Source organism: Glycine max, chromosome 1 (genome assembly GCF_000004515.6).
Source record: "Glycine max cultivar Williams 82 chromosome 1, Glycine_max_v4.0, whole genome shotgun sequence".
Taxonomy (NCBI): domain Eukaryota; kingdom Viridiplantae; phylum Streptophyta; class Magnoliopsida; order Fabales; family Fabaceae; genus Glycine; species Glycine max.
Window position 1 is genome coordinate 3,580,035 of NC_016088.4, and position 22,949 is coordinate 3,602,983.

Consider the following 22,949-nt stretch of genomic DNA (forward strand, 5'->3'; position numbering starts at 1 on the left):
TTATTTTAAACTGCTTATTCTCCGTCCGAAGGTAAAAGTTAGTGACATAGATAACCCTCGGTTAATCTTTTTGTGTTTTGAAAAATATAAGATTGATTTGATGACAAAAAGAAAAAAGAGATCTGAAGTTTAAATTTCTTTTAATAATTTTTTTAAACAATTAATCATCTAACATTTACCAAAAAAAAAAACTTTTTTTTTGCGTTCAAAAGAGAATATTAAATGTAGATGTCACATATATATGCAAAGATAAAATCGTCTAACAGAAAGAATGGTCTAAGGGGTCCAATTAAAAAAGAACACATACTTTTTCTTTTCTTTTTCTGTGAAAAGTAAAAATGAAGTAATGAATGAACACTTGTTTTTTTTTAAAAAAATTCTAAAGGACAGAGCCTCATTGATATATTTTTTTAATCGGAGTGTAATAATTCGGTGCATTAGGAGTATACTATATTGAAGAGAGATGTGCTTAGCCAAAAGTATAATGATACTTTATTTTTGTTGGTATGTGAATATGCCCATGTGAACCAATTTGATTATTAGATGCATTGAACCCTCCAAATCCCATATTTATTACAGAGGGAAAGTTATATTTGTTTTTACATACAGTTGGGTTTTCATTTATTTATATTAAACACAAGATCACTTGATACTTCTGCACTGAATCAGAATTATCCTGAGAAAAAAAAAAAGGATATTAATAAGGAAAATCTTAAAATCTTACAGTTTCTATTGGCCCAGGCTATAATTTTGCTACTCATGATGATGGGAAATAGGAAAGCAATGATACCCACTTGATAGTGATGGCATCGTGTAATCATCTCATCTCACTCAATTGATTGTGTTGTTTAGATTTGCTAAGACGAGTGGACAACATGTGGAATAAAATACGGCAGTATATACAATTAAAATTTATTTGTATATAATGTTAATGTAATCAATTATCAAGCAGCCATGCATTTTGAATTAAATAGATATTAATTTCACATGTTATTAATATTTACTTAAAAAAAATCCATGCAGTAAGAGTTTTTTCTTACAAAGATTGAAAACACACACACCACACATACAAAATTGTCTCTTCAATACCCAATGTTCAATTCTCATATTTTACTTTCTAATAAGCTATATTGCCAACGGTCGAAAGATTTGAGACATACACGAGTGTATGGCCATATAACAATAAACATACTGATATCAATTTGCAAGTATTAAAAGTGACTAATAAATGAAATCCTTCAGACGTGGAGGTTTGTTGTGATCCTCTTGGGCCCTGTAGGGCTGTTTGTGGCTAGGTTTAGGGTGTTGCTAGGTACACCAGGAATATGTTGGTGCACTCAGTATTTTCTTATTTTTCCAATTTTGTCCTTCATTTTTACGGAAGAACTTTATTCATAAAATTTTGTTTAAAAAATATTTATAACGAATTAATTTAAAATTAATGATTCAAGCAAAACTTAAACCTATGACTTTCAAATTATTAACACAACGTTTTAATCAACTGAATTAATGAGTCAATTATATTATAAAATAAATAATGTTGTTATACATAACACTAAAATTTTTAATGTATATTTAATGTGCATGGAAATTTAAAAAATTAATTTTGATATAAATCATACAAATTATTTAATCCGTATATTTTTTTAAAAATGAAAAATATTTACTATTATAAAATGTAATATATTTTAAAGTTTGTAATAGTAAAAAAAATTAATGCACAAATGAGTAATTTAACATATTAATAATTTAAAAAAATAAAACTTTAAAGAATTAAAAAAAACCAAAAAACCAATATATATTATAAAACTCAATTCCCCTACGCTCTCATTAAGTACAGACGTTATTCACACGCATCACTTTGATAGCTCGAACCTAGGTAAGATGTCTCTGGAGGACTTAAAAATATTGTGCTGTCGACCTAGTAGGATTCACGTAGTATAAGTTCTTGTTATTACATTAACATGAGATAAAATAATTTATTTAGTAAACAATTCATGTTTGATATTTATTATATGTAAAATTTCTGTGTCAACAATAAATACGCATAGAGCAGAATTAATATCTGACATAATGAATTAGGAAAATAGAACTGTGTTCTTCTATGGTCCACACTTCAATTTCAGGGAGCATAAAATAATTCATGTGCATTCATTCACTAGGCTGAAGTTCAGACCCTGGTAGTGGTTGATGAATATCTTCTTGGTCCACAACAAAGTACAGTAGGAGCATAAAGTAAAGCAGGAAAGGATAAGCAAGAAGGAATTGCTATCACAATGAGAGGTACAAAATCAACCAAAGATCAATCCCTCACCCAGAAACTTCATCCATGTACACTCCATGTTTTACTCCCTATACCTTTAGTTCTGCTTTCCTTATCCTTTCACCATCTTTCTCTTGCTCCTTCTCCACCAACTAAGCTTTCTGTTTCCACACCTCCTTCTGCAGGTGTATATATATATATATATATATATATATATATATATATATATATATATATATATATATATGTTTGTTTTTATCTGTAGGAGTCAAACTCAGGTACTACCAGAGAGTTTACAACAATTCAGACACTGTTGAACTGAGTTATATTCCCTTAGTATATATGATTTTGTTTTGTTAAAACTATATTATTGCAAGTGAATTTTGTCTTATAAGTTCAAATTAGCAACAAGTAGTCTGGTACAATAGTTTGGTTTATAAGTCTTTTAAGAGACTTTATTGAGTTCATTCTTGTTTTCTAATTATTGGCAGAAAAGGAAAAAACTTACGAGATCCCATGTGACTACTTTAATGGCAAATGGGTCCGTGACAAGAGAGGCCCTTTGTATAGTGGCACTACCTGTGTCACAATCGAAGAGAGCCAGAGTTGCATCATCAATGGGAGGCAAGACTCCACATACCTTCACTGGGGATGGAAACCAAGTGAATGCCATCTTCCAAGGTTTGAACCAAACACTTTTCTCCAACTCATAAGCAAAAAGCATGTAGCTTTTGTTGGGGATTCCATGGGTAGGAACCAAGTAGAGTCCCTTCTTTGCTTGTTAGCCACTGCTTCAGCACCAAAACGTGTCACCACAAAGGGTCTCGTAGGTGGCACTTTGCTTCTCACAATGCAAGCTTGTCCCTCTATTGGTTCCCTTTTCTTGTGCAAGGGGTTCAAAGAACAAGCACAGGGCCACAGCATGATGTAATGCATTTGGATCTTGTTAATGAGAAGTGGGCTAGGGATGTGGATCAAATGGACTTGATTGTGCTATCTGTTGGGAATTGGTTTTTGTTTCCTTCAGTTTTCTATGAGGGTGGTAAGGTCTTAGGTTGCCTAAAGTGTCATGGTCTAAAGTATAATGATGTTGGTTTTTATGGTCCACTAAGAAAGGCTTTGAGGATTGCTCTTAATAGCATTATTGAGAGGAAGGTTGGTAAAGGAAATGGAATTTGATGTAATTGTGAGAACATTCCCACCTTCCCATTTTGAAGGTGATTGGGATAAGGGTCGTGGTTATTCAAAGACTAAGCCTTATAGGAAGGAGATGCAACTTGGAGAAGTGGATGCGGAGATCAGAAGGATTGAGAAGGAAGAAGTGGAAAATGCCAAGGCAAAAGTTAAACAATTTGGAGGGTTTAGGTTGGAGGCACTTGATGTAACAAAATTAGCATTGTTGAGACCAGATGGTCATCCTGGTGCTTATATGAATCCTTTTCCATTTGCTAATGGGGTTCCAAAGTGTGTGCAGAGTGATTGTGTTCATTGGTGCTTGCCATGGCCTATAAACTCATGGAATAAGATCTTTCTAGAGATGATGAAAAAGTGGGAGAAACAGCCAAGAAGCCAAAATGACGAATTCCTCTTGTTAATTTATTACACTAATATTTTTCCACCACAAGTGATATTTTTATTGGTGGAGTACTAATTACATATTCTTTCTTAGTAGTTGAAAATCTTTCAGGTTTGTATATAATATCTACTAAGTCACGCAATCGGACCTCAAATATTTAGTAGAACTCTCATAATTTCAATCAATAAAAAAAAATATATCCAAAAGAGAGTACATTGTTAATATTTCTAGTTCAACTCATGCTGTCTTCCTTTTGAATGGAATTTACGAGAGAGAAGCTGCCAATAAAAAGAAAAATGGAGAATGTTTTGGAACTTACTATGAGTAATCATATATTGGAAGTTAACTTTTTAGAACTTGATCCAAAATGAAGCATGTTTGATGCATACTATTCCTGTAAAGTACTGTCTCCATCCATCAATTGGGTTTTAATGTTTAGATGCTTAGAGGATATCAACCACAAGACATCTAACTAAAATCATGCTACAAGTTATGTGAGTCATGCTAAAATATCAAATATTTGATTATTTAACTCTCTCTCTCTCTATGTATATATTTTCCGATAAAGATTAAAATTCAATAATAGTATATTACGGATTACTCTTTAGGAGCAACAAGAACAAACCAAAAAAAGTACAGTAGCATCTAGATATTGATATAGTACTCAGAATATTGCAACTTGCAAGGAAGACTAGGTATAACTTGCAAACGTTTCCTTATCTTTTAGTGACCGATTTAATATAACCATAACTTAAACTCTCAGAAGCATTATGATAAAAATAATACAAAAAATGAACTCGAGTGGAATTGCCTACACCAATGAAAATAAACCTTGCATCATTCTCATAAATAATTTTCTATGTTTAACTTTTAATTTTTTAATAAAAAAAATTAATTGACAGTTTATCTTTCTTATTTTTCTCTCAACCCATTGTTTAACGGGTCAAAAGAATATGATTGAAGTGGATTGAAAATCTCAACCCCACCCATAAAAATGGGCCAAAATGAATTGACCCAATTGGTTCAATCCATTTTTTCATCCCTTATTTTATATGATCAAAAAAAGCTTCTAAAACTTACTTGTCTAGTTGGAGTTTTATTTAATAATTTCTAGCATTTTTTATATGTCAAAGTAGTATTTTTTTAAAACATTAGTTTTAACTTCTAATTTTTTATATTTATTTCACTTTTGTCCTTGAATATTTATTAGATTTTTTTAATCTTTTTTATTTAAGGCAAATTTGTATTACTTTTATTCTTTATGTAATTTTATATTTTTTAACTATTTTATTAAATAATTTTACAAAATGCTTATGATGTAATAAGATAGTTTTCAGCTTTCAACCATTAATTAACTTTTTAGCTGGTTTGTTAAATATTATCAATAAATAGATTAAAGAAAGTGATAATTTTATAAACCCGACCTTAAAATTGTTATTACATTGAAAAACTAAAGTCACGCTTATCAGATGTATTAGTGAAAAAAACAATTAATATTATATTAAAAAATTAACATGATACTTATTTTGATATATTTTTTCCACTTAAATGCAAAACTTATTTTGGGAGAGAGTAGTTAGGAAAAATATTTGAATATTGACCTGACAAGAAGATGTTAGTATTCAGGGGAAAAAAATGTTAAAATGAATATGCTACTGTAAATGTGCAAAAAGTATTAAATGTTGACGAAAAAAATCAGAATTACATAATTAAAATAATACAAAACAAATCTGGAAAATAAAATTTTAAGAAATGACAATAAGAATTGTATTGAAATATAAATTTAGAAAGGGGTATTTGTGGAGAGGGCATATGAAAGAAACAAAAGCACCCGAGAATAGCTGCAAGTACAAACCTAAACTACCATTCTCCTCAGCATGAAACAGAGTAACAGACAGTGACAACAAAGTCCAACATTAATGAAACAGGGGTGTTTGCACTTTGCAATGCAGGACCACCCTTACGTAGCAGGGGCTTATTAAATATGGCGCTTTTCACAATTTCACACACTCTAGAGAGGAGTGCAGGGTACTTGTTTGATTACATGATTATTTGAACAAGCTTATAGCCATTTAATGCGTTTAATTTGTATTTATGGCCATTTAATGCGTTTCATTCTCTGTTACCTCGCCACCATCCCAAAGGAAGAATGCTTCCAAGGATTCCACCTCTTCATCTTCATCATGTAAACCACTTCATTCATTCACTCATTCATTGACTCGTCTTTTTTCTTTCTCTCAAATAGCTTCCTAATGTTGGGATTTATTTTACTGTTTTGGTTAGGAACCAGTAAGTAGGATAGGATTTTACTTTTGTAGCTGATACTTTTTGTTAGAACACTTAAAAAATTCAACTTTTCTTTCTGTTTTATCTTCAATCAAATAAAAAGAAGATGCATAGTTAGAGAAAGTCTGATTTTTGTGTATTGCTTTTATATTAATGTTGAAGTGTTCTGTTCTGTGCTCTGTTTAGGAGAGTAGCTCATGTTGCTCGAGTGCTAAACATGCCAAGCTGATTCATCACTTTGTGGGAATGGGATTTTCCAGAGAGATAGTGATCGAAGCAATTGATCAAAATGGTTGTTTTTCTCATTTAATATATTCAATAACTATTATTAGTTTACTACTACTAGTAGTGATCTTACCATTTGATGCAAACCAAACCAATAATCCCACATAATTAGTGACCACCTGATCACACTAGAATTCTTTTGAGAACTGAACTTCATGAATAATAATCCCCTGTGTACCAGTACTATCCATACCTCAAAACCTGTTGAAAGAATGCTGCCAGAAATGCTGAATAGGTGAATTATGCAGCACTGACAGCATATATAACCTAGGTAAAGCATTCAATGAAGTATCCTCCCCCAACCACTTGTGTTTCCAAAAACTTAAACTCTCATCACTACCCACCTCCCACTTTAGTATTTTTTAAAACCATTTTGTGTCATTTTTTGCCCCACAAATATTACTCAATTCCCTCCACCAAATAGAAGTCCCTTTGTTACCCTCTTCACCAATAAGCCCTCCCCAACCCTCATACTTTGACTCCAAACACCTTAACTCAAAACGACCTTTTTTGATAAAAAAAAAAAAAGGTTCTCATCTCCATTGAGCTAAAAGGGCATAATTGAACATAGAAATTGTGAATGGACTGTTCAGCATGTGAGATCATTATCTTCCAGTATAAAAGACTATATATAAATTTGTTCTCTTGAATAACCTGGGAGTGTAGTAATGTTTCATTCAATAAATATTCATTCTCCCATTTTTCCCTATTTTCTTCAGTTCTTCACTCTTTATGAACTAGTTCTATCAAAGTGGGATAGATTCCTACTCTTAGCATTTTCTTACCATGATTCACTCTAGAACTTCACATTTATCCCTGTAATGTCAATTCGTTATTTCCTGTAATTCTTTTGCTCTACTCTATTCAAACTTTAACATACATAAAAAATTGAGCACTCCTATTCGTTAAGCCATTAATCGCATATCATATATTGTAATTCTAGAGTATTGCAGTGACTATATTATTAGTCATTTGTGTACCAAGCTTATTGAGCTCACTGTTACTTGGCCAGAACTTGAAATAGCTGTAATAAGAAAATCAAAGCAGGATTAATTTAAACCCTTTTCAGATGCAAAGCTCAGTAGAGTTAAAAGGAATTAAAAACCCGTAGTAAGACCAGCCATGTCATTGGATTACAATCTCACCACTATTGCCATGCCAGATAAGGTCTAAATTTAATATATGGTTCTCCATTACCTGTGTATGATCTTTAATTTTCTGATACAAGGTTGATAAATCAATTTTGGTAAATCTAATAACAAGTTCGCATGTCACATGAATAAAATGAATTAGGCCATAAGTTATTATAGAGGAAGTAGGTTCCATGCATTTAACTGGTTCCTTTTATATATGCAGGAAAGACCCTTGACATCAGAGAAGGATGAAACCCAGATCATTGAGCTTGCATGGTTCCTGATGTCATCATCCCTTACTCAATGCATTCATGTGTGTGAGGTGTGTAAGAGAGTTTTCGAAAATAAGAGTGCTTTAAATGGTCATTCAGCTATTCATAAATGGGCTATTGATTTTGAATTAATGGTTTACAAATGTGCTGAACGTGGAAAAGTATATGATCAGTAAAACGCAATAAATGGCCATATGCGTGATCACAATCATATAAAATATAGGCCATGAATTTAATTCCCATAGTGATCCTACCAGTGTTTCCAAAAAAACAAAAACTTAGATTCTTAGCTCTAGAATCTTGTCGTAAAGACATTTGAGATACTTGTAACTTGTAAGCTTCTTATCAATATTATAGAATTATAATATTTAATTTTCTTTCAGGATCTAACCTTCTTCCAAGAAAATACATGCACCTTCTCTGTGTATGAGTATGCAAATGGCAAATATTTGGTATACATGTGTTTTTCTTTGAAGATTTATTTGAGTGGATCTTCAAATTTAAATAGAAATGTTAAAATGCACTTCTGTCGTCGGCAAGTAATGAATGTTACTGTGTTAGACAGGTTAGTTAATCAGATATTTAGATAATCAAACATTTAGATGTAAGCATGTTCCGGCATGCTGTCCCAACTTCGATTGTGTCTTGATACAGTTTTAACCTCTTCTTGCAGTTTGGCCATAATTTAAGTTACATGTTTTATTATATTGCATGCTATTGTATAACCTCAAGTCTTCTAAACACTGAAAGCAAAATTTATCGGTAGTGGAGAGATGGAGAGCATCCATCAAACTTTCTCCATTAGAGATCAGAGTATTAAGTTTAGATTTTTTTTTTTAAATAAAATAGTTGCAATCTAATGTTTGTAAACATTTATCATTTTGAAAGAAAAGAACCTCAGCTAAATAAACAAAACAAATCATTCCTCAATTGAAGTTGCTCTTTTCTAAGGCAATATCCATCACCTGTGGTGGAAAAAATAAAATGTAATCAAGTAACAAGATATGAGAAATATCTCAGTCTTCATTCCTTGATTGCTTTTCCCACTTCTTCATCATTTCCAAAAGAATCTCATTCCATGTGTCTATAGGTCCAGGCAAGCACCAATGAACACAATCATTCTGCACACTCCCTGCATTCCCATTTACAAATGGAAAAGGATTCATATAAGGACCAGGGTGGCCATCAGGTCTCAATAATGCCAATTTGGTCACATCTAATGCTTCTAATCTTAACCTTCTTTTGGCTTTTGCCTTGGCATATTCCACTTCTTCAATCTCAATCTTTCTCATCTCAGCATCCATCCCTTCAAGTTGCTTCTCCGCATTTCTATAGGGCTTAGTCTTTGGACATGCACCAGCCTTATCCCACTCACCTTCAAAATGATGTGGTGAAAATGTTGTCACAATTACATCAATTCCATTGCCTTTATCTCCTCTTCTCTCAATTATGCTATTAAGGGTGGTTCTAAGGGCCTTTCTTAACACAATATAAAACCCAATTTCAGTGTGATTAAGCCCAGGACAGTAGTGGCAACCTAAAACTGAATCACCCTCATGGTAAACTGCTGGAAGCAAAAGCCAATGTCCAAATGATAACACAATCAAGTCCATTTGATCCATATCGTTTGCCCACCTCTCATCAACATGATCCAAGTACAGATTATTATTTGGGTTTGTGCTTGATTTTTCAACACCATGCACAAGAAAAGGAGACCAATACAAGGAAACGCTTGCATTGTGTGAAGGAAAGTGCCACCGGCTGAATTGGTTGTCCTTGCCAGTTTTGTGGTTGTAGACAAGGTTAGGAGTTGAGGCAGTGGCTAACATGCAAAGAAGGGACTCTAATTGGTTCCTGGCCATAGAGTCCCCCACAAAAGCTACATGCTTGTTCTTAATGTGTTGGAGAAAAGTTTGTGGCTCAAACCTTGGAAGATTGCATTGAGTTGGTTTCCATCTCCAGTGAAGATAGCCAGATTCAGGCCTGCCATGTGTGATGCAATTTCTGCCCTCTTTGATTGTTCCACATGTTGTATCATTGTACAAAGGGCTTCCACTGTCACTCACCCATTCACCATTGCAATAGTCACATTTGGTCTCTTTAGTTTTTCCCTTTTCTGCAATGAAGTACAATCAAGTCTTGTAAGTTGTAACACATCCCAAGTTACTAATGATATTACAATTCAGGACACAAGTATATAATTTTAAGAGTTAAATGGTGTTTTTGGTTCCAAAATTATTATCAATTGTTGAGTTTTATCTTTAACTTTTAAAACTACCACTTTTTATTCTTGCATTTTCTAAATACTTAAGGCTTGTTTGTCCTTGTATTGATTGTTTTTTTGTTTCATTTTCTGTTTTTTCACTTTTAATATACAAAATTGTCACACTGTTTTAATTTGTTTCTTGTTTTAAAAAATTTGTACAGGAGACAGAAAAAAACAAAATAAATCGTTTTCATAGTTTTCTATACAAATCTTTGAAAACAGAAAACAAATTCATAACATGGTGCCAGTTTTGTGAAAGTAGAAACAGAAAATAAAAATAGAAATAAATACAAAATAAACATGTCCTCAACTTTGGTCCATCGATCAGTCTAACTCTGTTATACATATACATAGTTGGACTGAGGAATGAAAACTTGAATATATACTAAGAAATAAAAACGAAAAGGTCAGAGTTTTACTTTTACAAGACAGAACAAATACAAAAAAGTTGACAATTTCATTGAGACAAGAAACACCATTAATCTAAATATTAAGAAGAAATTGTGCATGCTTATAGTAATACCTGCAGAAGAAGGAGGAGAAGCTGAAAGAGAAGAACGGTACGTGATGTTATTATTGGTGGAATGTGGAAGATCAGTTTTAGGAGATGGAGAAAAGGGTAAAGGGTAAAAGAATGAATGAATCAGAGCCATAGGAAGCAGAACACAAATGGTCCATGGAATAAGTCTCTTGGTGAGGGCGAGGGATTTGTTGTCTTTGAATTGGTCAGTAATTGGCATCTTCAAAGCTTTCCTTCTTGCTTATGTTTCCCTTTTTCGTGTTCATCAGATGAGAACAATGAAGAGAAACACTGAATTTTTTGTTTTCTGCATTGATCATGTGGAGTGAAAGTCAAAAAAGAGGAGAGACATAGAAGCAGGTTTCTTTGGTTATTCAGTTATAGAAACAGGCAGAAGGATCCTCTATGATCTCTCCAATTTACTAACTAATTGTCATAGAATCTTGCTTTTCCAATTTTGTCCTGAATCCTTATTATTGTGATATAAATATATGTAAAGTGATTAAATCTTAAATCACTGATCCCATAGATCAACTAAGGCAAAATTATTTCAACGTAAATATTAATATTTTTTTTACAAATATCAGAAAATTTATGACAACGTATTTTACTTAAGCTAAACTCCTACTTAGTGATGTAAAATTTGTGTTTTGGAGTTTAGACAAAAAAAAATCATTAAATATTATAAGAATACCTGTAAAAAAAATTGACAAGGAAATGTGCATTAAATCATAACTCAGTAGTACAAAAATTTCTGTGATCTCAATTTCTGTTTTTTTTGTTTTTAACAACTATTTCATTCTCTATGAGCGTGTACTTTGCCTTTTCAGTTTTGAATAAATATATTATTTTCCGTGGTACTAGAAGGAAAGCCCAAAGCAATGTGATGCAAGGATAGAATCGTCTACCCACTTCAGATTGCTTCCTAGTAATGCGGGTTTCGTCTACATTAAAGTTGATTGTACATGTTTGACTTATTAGGATGATTTGTAAAAAGAAGATATTGGATACTTTAGTTGTTAACCTACTTTGTAGACTTCCTACTTTAAAGATTGAAAAATTAACTCTGACAGATTTTTTTAATGTAAAGAGAGTTGGTATGATAACTTTTTTTGTTGTTGGAGAAATTATAAATTTATAATGTAAAGAGAATTGTTATGCTATCTTCAATGTAAAGAGAGTTGGTATGATATCCATAATTATTTGTTGAAGTAATAATGAATGAGTTTGTTATTAAAGGAAAGACAGAGAGAATTTCTGAGTAACATTACCCAAAACCCTTGAAATTTTTTAAGGATATCATAGAATTTCTCTAATATAAAAACAATATTCGGTCTTTATATTTTTCAGGTATGAATCTTTTGGTTGATAAAGCTCATTTCTTTCTTCTATAGCAAAAATAATTCATTTTATTAATAAGAAATTATTTTTGTACAATATACATATATATAACAATATTAAAAAATAAACAAGGAGCTAGAGAAAGAGAAATATAAAATAAAATAAATATAATGAATGAGAGAAAAAAAATGTATATTATAAATATATAATATTACAAAAGTGTCTGTAAATTATGCAATACTAATTACCTGATAAGCTATCATAGTTTACATGCCTTTCCATTTATACAAACCTAATTACATTCATACTACATAAAAATACTTTTTAATATTGATTATTTAAAAGTTTCAACGCCAGTTTTATTACACAATTTTGTTGTGCAATAGGTTGTTAATGTATTATTTAATCACGATTTTGTTCTGCAACAAATTTTATTACAAATCGAAATCACGATTCAGTTGTGTGATGAATTGTTGTACAACGGAAACATAATTTTGTTGTGCATCAACAGCACCAAATATAAAGAAATTGTGATTCTGTCATGTGAAATTTCACAACAGAATCATGATTTCATTTTACCATAAAAAAATACCTAGCAATGTGAGTGCAAGATGGGATGGGAAATGGTAGTTTGATAATTGCTCTTGATTGGTAGGGGTCAAGAGCAATTTTGTTGGAACCAGTAGTAATACCGAACAAAGGCTAGGAACTGAGTTATCTAAAATAAATAAATAAAAGTATGGGTTTGTCATTGTTTTCGTATATAGATTATCATGTAAATACTTATTTTGGTTTCGAGAAGTGTGAGACAATGCCAAATTAATTTTTGAAAGATAAAAAAATTCAAATTTAATCTTAATGTGTAAAAGTGCAACATGTTGACTTTATCGTTAAATTTGTAAAATTATTTTATTATTAAATTATAATATTCAATGACTAAATTTGATATTAGTTATAAAAACAACACACAAGAACTTATTTATTATAGTTGGTGACAATCTTCACTATAAATAGATAAGAGAATTAGTGGAAAAAAAACAACACACATGAAGAGAGAATGCGTGAGAAGAGAGATTGTGAAACAAAATTACTTTGTTAAGAGAAAAATGTTTATGTATGAGTGTTATCATTTATTGTAACTCATTGAGTGAGGTACTCGAGCTTGAAGAGTGATATACTATTTAGGGTAGGTTACAATTATGTAATCATTTTTGTATTAAGTGAAATACTTTTGAGACGATTTCGTGGGCGTAGACAAGAGGTGTCGAACCACATTAAATTTTTGTGCTCGTTATTATTTGTCTTACAGTGTAATCTTTATTGTGCTTTCACGATTCTTTATATGTGTAGGTAATTTTATTTGTGGGAGAGTTGATTATCCAACATAATAGTATGCTGACTTTACAAAGAAATTACCATCTTTACATAGCTTCCACATAATCGAATCTTCTCCTAAATCTTAACACACCAGGATACACAACAACTCATTATAGTCTCTATGCTAGAAAATTTGAACAGCCCTTTGCAAATTCCATGAACCTATCTCAACATGAATTTGGTTAGAAACTCTCCAATCTTCTGTTTCCGGAATTGGCTTGCTAGCAACAAAAGAATTCATGGAGCCCGCAACCAAAGATCTTTCCCAATGTTGATCCTCTTACCATCACCAATTCTCCACTTGAGACCCCTGCTAACCAACACGTGAAAAGCTTGGATACTTCGCCAATCAAAGCTTGAATTATGGCCTAAAGCAGCCTCCAAGAAGACCCCTTGAGGGTAATATTTGGTTTTGAAAACTCTCACAATAGTAGTATTTGGGTTAGAAATCAGCTTCCACCCTTGCTTCGCTAGAATGGCTAGATTGAATCCAAATAGGTGTCGGAAACCCATCCCTTCAAACTCTTTTCTCACTGCCATCTTATCCCAATTCAACCAGTTAATCCCTTGCCCTTTCCATTGTTGCCACCCCACCAGAATGAGTTCATTATACGCTAGATCTAGTCGACTAAGGAGACGAGCATGGGGAAGGTGCTCATGCAATAGACTGGAATAAACTACTATATAGATTTAATCAGAACCTCCTTGCCAGAAATGGATAAATGCTTCCATAACCAATGGTTTATCTTCTTGCAGATTCTATCCTTAAGATAGTTAAAAACCTTTATTTTTCTTCCTCCCAATCATGGATGAAAAATCCAAGTATCTTCATGTGACAAGACTCTCGGACACCCCCATAATACTAGAAACTTCATCCTTGATGAGAGGGGATGGGTTCCTACTAAAATAAACATTTGATTTGGCCAAGTTAATGGCTTGGCTGGAAGCCTTCTTAAGCAAGGAAAGGATTATCTTCATGCAACTGCTTTCCTTGGAATTTTTCCTGAAAAATAAGAAGCAATTGTCAACAAACAATAAGTGTGAAAGGGATGACACCCCTCTGCACACTTTAATACCATGCAAGTCTCCCCTCAACTCCTCCTTCTTAATCAAGTTGTAATGCCTTCATAATAGAGGATAAACATATAGGGTGATAGTAGGCCATCCTGTCTTAAACCTCTTTGGGAAATAACTGGGCCTACACCTTAACCATTGACTTGCATATTATACTTTATTGATTGAAGACACATAAGCATTCAACCCACCCAACACTCACAGAAACCCAATTTCAGTAGTATAGCTCTCACAAAACCTCACTTAATTCTATCATATGCCTTACTCATATCAACCTTAAGTGCCACCTCTTCTTGCTTGCCCTTCACCTTGCACTTCATATGATGAATCGCCTCAAAAGCAACAATCGTGTTATCAGTTATTGACCTATTCTCCACAAATGCAGATTGCTCAACAAAAATGCAGTTTGGCAAAAGAGGCTTTAACCTATTGGCAAGAATCTTAATAAGGACTTTATAAACCACATTGCAAATAGATATGGGACGAAGACCTTTCATGGATTCTAGATTTTCCTTTTTGGGAATCAAAACTATATTAGTATCATTGAGATTGGGGGAAGACAACTATCCTAAAGCCAAAGCACATAAGTTTGAAACCGCTCCTCACCCCACACAAGTTCCAAAATCTCTTATAGAACACCGGATTGAAGCCATCGGGCCTTGAAGGCTTGTCCGAATTCATATTGAGCAGGGCATGCTTGAGCTCCTCCTTCAAGAAGGGCTTAGTAAGCTCTTGATTATCTGAATCAAAAACTCTAGCTTCAACACACTTAATCACAAGGTCACTCCGTGTTGCTACTAATGTATAACTTATCAAAATAAGAATTAGCCACTTTATGCAAACCCTCTTGAAATTCCATGACTTCCCCCATTATCATCCAACAACTTATCAATTTTGTTCTGCTTCCTATAGGTTAATGCCATGGCATGAAAGAATTTCGAATTTGAGTCTTTATCCTGACACCAATAGGCCTTTTCCCTTTGTCACCAAAACGCATCTTCCTTGTTCAGCCACAATCCCATGGCCTCCCTAGCTTCCTCATACCTTCTAATACCCTCTTCATCCCTAATGTCCTCTTCCTTGCTAGCCCTAAAAGCTTCTACATCTTTTTTGCATCTGTCAATCTCAGCTCTGAAACTCAATTTGAGGTTTTTCCCCCAAGCCCTTAAATCAACAGCACAATTATCCAACTTGCCTAGAATACTAGCAAAAGGATCTTTGCCCCAAATAACTATGTTGGTCGTTGTTTGTATGTCACTGTGTATGATGTATGATGGTCACTTTTTTCTTTAAATATATTTACTTATTTTAAATTTACATTATTTATTGAATTTTATTATTATTTATTTACCTGTTTATACATTTCAAATTGTACAATATATAATAAATTAATTTTTACTTAGGATGATTTTTTAATTTATTTAATATTATCTCAATCTATTATTTATTTATTTATTTATATCAAATTTAATAATGAAGGTTCTTTTTTTAGGTTCATATATTGATAGTGATCTCATAAGATCACTTGCCTCAATAGATGTTACTTCATCATTTGTGTCAGAAAAATCATCATCGATTACATCTTGTTCATTAGATGTTTCCCCAACAAATGAGTTTGACATAACATAATCTCCATCATCTTTATCCAAATACATAATTGTTCACAACATGTGAGAACTAACTTCACTACCTTGTTATGGGATAGTAGAACAATCCACAATATCTTCTTCAACATACATTTCTAAGACTATTACGCCATTTTGTTTATCAAAAGCACAAATCATGATTTGTACATCTTCATCATCATATATATGTAATGTAACATATTTTTTTACTTACTATGAATCTTGATGTTGTAGACAATATAACTTAATTTGAGCATAACTTTAATTTATCATGTATCTTCCTTTTTAATACATAAAAATTGATACTACCTCTAATCTTAATTGCTCTCCTAGTGCTTTCAAATATCAAGCCATCATCCCCATCGTACACCCTCCCATTAATATACACAAATGCTACAATTAGAGCAACCACAATTCTTATCAACATACCCTCAAATGTACAATATTAACTTAACTTGAACAATTATACATAATTTTTGGAAAATAGAATATAATTAAACTTACAAATACATAATTAATAATATTTAACAAAAATAAAGTATAAAAAATCACATACAATATATCAAAAATAAAACTACACTTTTACTAAAAATCATTAAAAAAAAATATTTCATAAATCTTCACAAAATAGACATAATCATATAACATAAAAAAAAATATTACATATTCATCTAGTTATACAAATGCATAACATATATCTCTTAACATATAAAAAATGAATGTGTAAGAAAAAACTCAAGCGTTTGATGTATATATTGAATGTGTGAATAAGACCAAAAGTAGCCTATATTTATAGTTACAACCCTAGTTAATGCAAATTGTTGTTTCAATGCTAAGAACAATGTTATTTTCACGTGATTGTATTTGAACCTGCATATAAATATTGTCGATTCATATTTTCTACAATTGTTTAATGACCACTTGTTTCATGCACGAATCAGCAATTACAAATTGTTGTATCACCAAACCAACAACTTCAAATTGGTGCACTAGTCATGTTGACGTGACAAACCAACAATTTCGAATTACTACTTCCTTCTAATGTGACAAACCAACCATTTCAAGTTGGTACTTCATTTTAAGTGTTCATGTAACAAATTCAATTTATTATATCCTTAATACACTGTTGGCATCTCTCAGACTCATATAAAGAACACAATCAAATCACCCACTTGAGTGATTTGATAGTGTTTCAACAACTACCAAAATTTATACTATTATTCTTAGAGTGAAACAATTATTTTAAATGATTATTTCATATTTTTTTTACTAATTGAACTATCAAATTTTCAAATTATCATTTTGACTTAAGACTTTGATCAAAATAGATTCATATCAATAATCTCAATATATAATAAAATCGTCCAGCCAATGGCATGTGTTGGCTGCATATTGAATAGCAATACTTTTTTCACTTTTTTATTTTACTCTCTCACTTTCTCTTTTTGATTTTTAGAAAACCCTCCTATTGCCGGAGTCACACTCTAGTTTGTTTTAAAATAAATCCATTTTGATAAAAAGTTTGTAAAAATAACCCAAAAGGTCAATAACTATGAAAAAATCAGTAATTTCCAATCAAGTGTTGCATACTACATGATATTGATAAGTCACAAAAAACTACTCGAGAGCTTATTTTTAAGCTCCTTTTAATGAGATTATGTGAAGAAAAACAGTTAGGCCAAACACTATCATTTGGATAATTATTGATTGGTGTGTATTTCTCTCAATAAGGTGAACCATTCATATCGTTATTAAAAAAAGTCTTACTAATTACTTCCTCTGTTTCAGTTTATATGACATTTTAGAGGGAAAAAATATTCTAAATTATATATCATTTTACAAAACCAATACAGCATTAATTATTTTTTCTAAAACTACCATTAATCAGTACATGCATTAATAATATTTTTCTCAATTCTCGGAATTTGTCTTTCCCAAGTCATTTCTCTTTTAGTTCAAAGCCAATTTTTATTCTTCATGCACATTTATTCACAAGAGAACTCCAACAACATTGGACTTTTGGAAAGTGCAGAACACGTGTTACATAGCATTTGCCAAAAAATGTCTAACTAATTATGAACAATGACATTGTACATATGGACCCACCTACAAAATAATTAATACTCGATAAACAGACACAGATCTGAGAAGTCAACATTTCATTGTCCAGGCACTGTCATTGGCAAGTAAACTCAACAGTGGCATTTATAAGGAAAATGTTGAACATATTTCTCTCTCTGAGGGAAAAGCAGAGGAATATAAGGAGAAATAAATAAATATAAAAAATTAATAATACGTGAAAGCAAATTAAAGAAAAATCTGTTAAACAAAATAATAATAAATGTCCTTATGTTTCATTTCATCAATATCTTCCTACCATCCTAGTGAATATTTCTTGCCTTCTGAACAGCTCATAAATTACCCATTCTAGTGAAAAGTACCTCAGCCGCATGAAAATAAATTATTGTTTACTTAAAGTATAGAAGATAATCATCTATCAACCACATCCATATACATCCATGCTTATAGTCAAATCAAAATATTCAGAGAAAATTAATTTTATACCTAACAATAACTAAACTCTTTTTTTTTTTATAAATTAAATTTGCCAGTGTGAGAACGAAAGAGCCACCGAGTATAACCTTGTTGGAATTGGCTGAATCCGTGAAGTTTTCCAATAGTGGCTAACATGCAAAGGAGGGACTCTATGTGGGTTCCTTGCCAGAGAGTCCCCAACAAAAGCTATATGCTTGTTGCTTATGAGTTGGAGAAAAGTGTTGGGGTCAAACCTTGGACAATCGCATGTAGATTCAGTTGTTGGAAATACGTTTTTCTTTTTGCAAGTATTATCTTGAAAGTGAGTCTCTGAATCTTTCGTTTTTTGCTCCCAATGTCCCTTTGCCAAAACACGTGCCTACCTAAATTCATAATTCAATTAACTGAATAGAGCAATCTGGTACACAGGAATGTTAGCAACGTATATATGGCCGGAATAAAATTTTATGTTATCCTATTAATTTAGTATTTATATAAAGAAAATAATAAACATATATACATCTATTTTCTCTTCCATCCTACTTTCACTTCATTATTTCTTCTCTCCTGTACCAAACATCTATGTACGAAAGATTATTATAAAAATATTTAAAATTATTGCTGGTTTTTTTTTCATAAAAAAATCCTAAAAATGCAAGTAACAACTAATCAACTAACATGTAAACAAAATGCACAACAACACTCGGCATTCCTTACAAAAAATGTATGGTATGTCGCTGAGTCATTTTCAAGTCATCCATAATTCCATATGTAGACCATATATATACGATGACAGTGAATAATTTTGAACTCGTCCCGGATTTTTGGTCGGTGTTTTCTAATATTATAAATATTTGTAGATATTTTAAAATATCGATATATGTCAAGAATATATTAAAGTAATTTACTTGATATAGTTTGAGAAATTTTTTAATTAATTTCAAATAATGGGTAATAGCAAATATGAGTATATTGTTACCTGCTTTGGTTCTATTAATAAACGAGTAACAAAATTGTTTATTTTATTTATATGTATTCATTAGATTATTCATATTTTAAGATCAATTGTACTTACAATTTGTTAATATTTCCCTTCTAAGTGGGTGTGTGTTAACAAGTTTCACAAGGATGTCTGGACAAAATAAAAAAAATTACAAGCATATACTAATGTATACACACAAATTATGTCTCATAACTTTTATCTTGAAGGAAATTTTTCTATTTTTAACACTTCTAGCTATTAAAATAAAAAAAATTAGACTAAATTAATTTTACCTAACAATAATTAAACATCTATTTTTTTTTTACATAAAATTAAATTTGGCAGTATTCAAAATCAATTCTCCTACTCCCATTGTGAAACTATACCGTTTCTAACCGTGTGTTTGGCAGCGATGAAATCACACAAAAGAGAGAAAAAACAAAAAAAAGAAAAACACAAATTTCAATAAATTTCAGTACTTTGACAGCTGTGATCATGAAATATAAGTGGATTTTTTGAATTTTTCAGTGGATCTTGCAGCACAGTACTTCCACCCTCAAACATGAGAAAGGCATGAAAATTTACAATATTGGAATAAAGACACATATTGTCCTTGCACCGAGTTGTGTCATTTTGCCGTCCAACATATATTATGGAGGAGCATAATTGTTTAAGCTTGATAGATTATGCTCAACATAGTCGAATATGCATGCAACTTAATTAAAATAAGAAAATCAAACTACGCTTAACAAAATGAAATTAAATAAGGCACGAATGTGGAAGGACAACACATACTTACATTGTAAACTTCTTTTTTTCTTTTTCAAATACCAAACTACTTTAATTCAAATATTTCACCTTTATTTTCATTCTATTTCTCTTCTATCAAATAATCCTTATTTCTCCCTATTTTTATTCTTTTCTTTTTTTCCCTTACCTACTTTTCTTCTTCTACTTCTTACCAAGCCTAAAATTGATGTTTTCTACCAAATAGAAATAACATACCCTTTCTAGTTTCTAATGCAACACATACCTATATGGCAGAAAAATTAATGCAATGAATCAACATGTTATGAAGAATGCTTTACTCTTCACTCCTCGGCTGCTTGTGCCATGTTTTTCATCATCTCAAGAAAAATCTCATTCCATGTGTCTATAGGCCCGGGCAAGCACCAATGAACACAATCATTCTGCACATGCTTTGAAACCCCCTTAGCAAATGGGAAAGGATTCATATAAGCACCAGGATGGCCATCTGGTCTCAACAATGCTAATTTTGTTACATCAAGTACCTCCAACCTAAACCCTTTAAATTTTTCAGCTTTTGGCTTAGCTTTTACCAATTCTTTGGCTCTTGCCTTAGCCCTCTCCACTTCTTCAAACTGAATCCTTCTGATCATAGCATTTTCTCCTTCAAGTTGCCTCTCCCCCGCTCTATAAGGCTCAGTCTTTGAACAAATACCCCCCTTATCCCAAGCACCTTCAAAATGAGAAGGCGAGTATGTTCTCAAAATTACATCAATTCCATTTCCCTTTTTCACCTTCTTCTTAATTATGCTATTAAGAGCAGTCCTTAAGGCCCTTCTTATTGGACCATAAAAACCAATGTCGGTGGTGCAATTAGAAACAGGACGGTTCACGCATCCTATAACTTTATCATCCCAGTAGAAAACTGAAGGAATTAAAAACCAATGCCCTAAGGACAACACAATCATGTCCATTTGATCCATATCCTTTTCCCACCTCATATTAGCATGATCCAAATGAATTTTGTTATAATTATTATAGCGTGGTCCCTGATTGTTTCTTTCAACACCTTGTACAAGAAATGGGGACCAATAGAAGGACAAGGTTGCGTTGTGAGAAGGAAAAAGCCACCTAGTAAAACTTTGGTGGCTGAATCCGTTTGGTTTTGTAACAGTGTTTAACATGCAAAGGAGGGACTCTAGGTGGTTCCTTGAGAGAGAGTCCCCAACAAAAGCTACATGCTTGTTGCTAATGAGTTGGAGAAAAGTGTTAGGTTCAAACCTTGGAAGATAGCATTCACTTGGTTTCCATTTCCAGTAAAGGAATCCCAAATCAGGCCTACCATTGGCGATACAATTCCGGCTTTCTTTCAAGTTGACACAGGTGGTACTATTGTATAAAGGATTTCTTTTGGTACGGATCCATCTGCCATTGGTGTAGTCACATGGCTTCTCATAAACTATTTTTTGATCATTAGGTTTCTCATAAACTGCCAATAAAAAGGGAACAAATAATAAGTACTTATATTTGTTACGTAGAAGACCAATTTAAGGCAAAATCAACAAGCAAGCGTATAAATAATAAAAAATATTTAGGGGTGCTCTAACATTCGTTTATTTTCTCTTCTATCTTGCAATTTCCTTCCTTTCCTTGGTACATACTTCTCTCTCTTTTCCTTTTTTTTTTCTAGGACATCACTTGTTACATCTATCAATTTTGGTATCTTCTCTTATCTCTTTTTATTCTTTCTATATCTCGTGTTTTTCACTATTCATAAATAATAAAAATTTCCAATTGAGGTTGCAATATTTCGTCACAATTTTTTATATTGCAAGAAATTGCAGACAAATGTTACTCATATCCAACCCTAATTGCAATCACCTTGTGATTGTAGAAACCTTAAAAACTAGAATTTGCAGCCAAAATCACGGTTGCTAACCGTACTTTTTAAAAAAAAAAACATCAGCATAATATATATAGTTTTAACTAGATGAAATTATGTAGCACATATATATATACCTGGTGGAGGTGGAGGCGGAGGCGGAGAAGCGGAAAGAGAAGAATGGTTGGTGATGGAGATGGAATGGGGAATAAGCTCCGTAGAAATGGCAAGAGAAGAGTGGTTGGAGATGGAGATGGAATGAGGAGGCTCATTTGCCGGAGATGAAGTAAAGAAGTGACAGTAAAAGAAAACGCAAAAGCAAAACAGCACAATGGGTGGGAGAGCATATGAAACATAAGGCAGCTTAAGCTTCTTGTTGCTAAATCTCTTTTTACTTCTTATCTTCAAAGTCAATCTCTTTCTTCTCATCTTGTTTCTTCTCTGAGTCCTTCGTTTCTTGCTCCTAACGTCTCTTTACGTAGAACACGTGCCTATATTTGTATTCCTTTTGTGTGCTCAGCTAAACTGATAACTCAATATATCTAGCAATCTGGTACACGCATGAATGTTAGCAACGTAAGGCGTGAATAAAATTTTATCTTATCCTTTTTTTTTTGTTTTTTTGGAAATGGCTTGCGAGACATCAAGCTTTTTTCTTATCCTATTAATTTAGTAGTTATATAGATATAAAAGTAAAGATCTATTTTTAGTTTAATACTTATGTATTGTACTTGTGAAAGTTTTTACATTATCGATTAATTATGATAGTTTGTGATTAGAAAATA

The 22,949-nt window shown here is 32.1% G+C and overlaps 3 protein-coding genes, 1 long non-coding RNA gene and 1 pseudogene across 6 annotated transcripts; 2 read left to right on the forward strand and 3 right to left on the reverse strand.

Moving 5' to 3' along the window:
* Window positions 1-1,702: 1,702 nt before the first annotated feature.
* Window positions 1,703-4,045, forward strand: LOC100817787 (protein ALTERED XYLOGLUCAN 4-like; annotated as a pseudogene).
* Window positions 4,046-5,668: 1,623 nt separating this feature from the next.
* Window positions 5,669-7,921, forward strand: LOC102670021 (uncharacterized). Of its 3 annotated transcripts, none has more exons than XR_412664.4 (3): window positions 5,669-6,024; window positions 6,312-6,417; window positions 7,767-7,921. It is a non-coding gene; the product is annotated as an uncharacterized lncRNA (long non-coding RNA). The 3 variants fall into 3 exon arrangements; XR_005886388.1 differs by having other exon boundaries at window positions 5,669-5,867; window positions 5,984-6,024; window positions 6,312-7,921; XR_005886387.1 differs by having other exon boundaries at window positions 6,312-7,921.
* Window positions 7,922-8,721: 800 nt separating this feature from the next.
* Window positions 8,722-11,004, reverse strand: LOC100818320 (protein ALTERED XYLOGLUCAN 4). Its single transcript, XM_014771649.3, has 2 exons — window positions 10,605-11,004; window positions 8,722-9,931 (listed from the first exon to the last, which is right to left on the reverse strand). Exons 1-2 carry the CDS (start codon window positions 10,819-10,821, stop codon window positions 8,832-8,834), a joined length of 1,317 nt encoding a protein of 438 aa, XP_014627135.1. The 5' UTR covers window positions 10,822-11,004; the 3' UTR covers window positions 8,722-8,831.
* Window positions 11,005-15,376: 4,372 nt separating this feature from the next.
* LOC112997802 (uncharacterized) lies at window positions 15,377-16,048 on the reverse strand. Its single transcript, XM_026123860.1, has 2 exons — window positions 15,919-16,048; window positions 15,377-15,588 (listed from the first exon to the last, which is right to left on the reverse strand). The coding sequence occupies exons 1-2, from the start codon at window positions 16,046-16,048 to the stop codon at window positions 15,377-15,379; spliced, it is 342 nt and encodes a 113-aa protein (XP_025979645.1).
* Window positions 16,049-20,042: 3,994 nt separating this feature from the next.
* On the reverse strand, window positions 20,043-22,730 carry LOC100809774 (protein ALTERED XYLOGLUCAN 4). Its single transcript, XM_003517782.5, has 2 exons — window positions 22,302-22,730; window positions 20,043-21,771 (listed from the first exon to the last, which is right to left on the reverse strand). Exons 1-2 carry the CDS (start codon window positions 22,591-22,593, stop codon window positions 20,627-20,629), a joined length of 1,437 nt encoding a protein of 478 aa, XP_003517830.1. The 5' UTR covers window positions 22,594-22,730; the 3' UTR covers window positions 20,043-20,626.
* Between the last annotated feature and the right edge of the window lie 219 nt (window positions 22,731-22,949).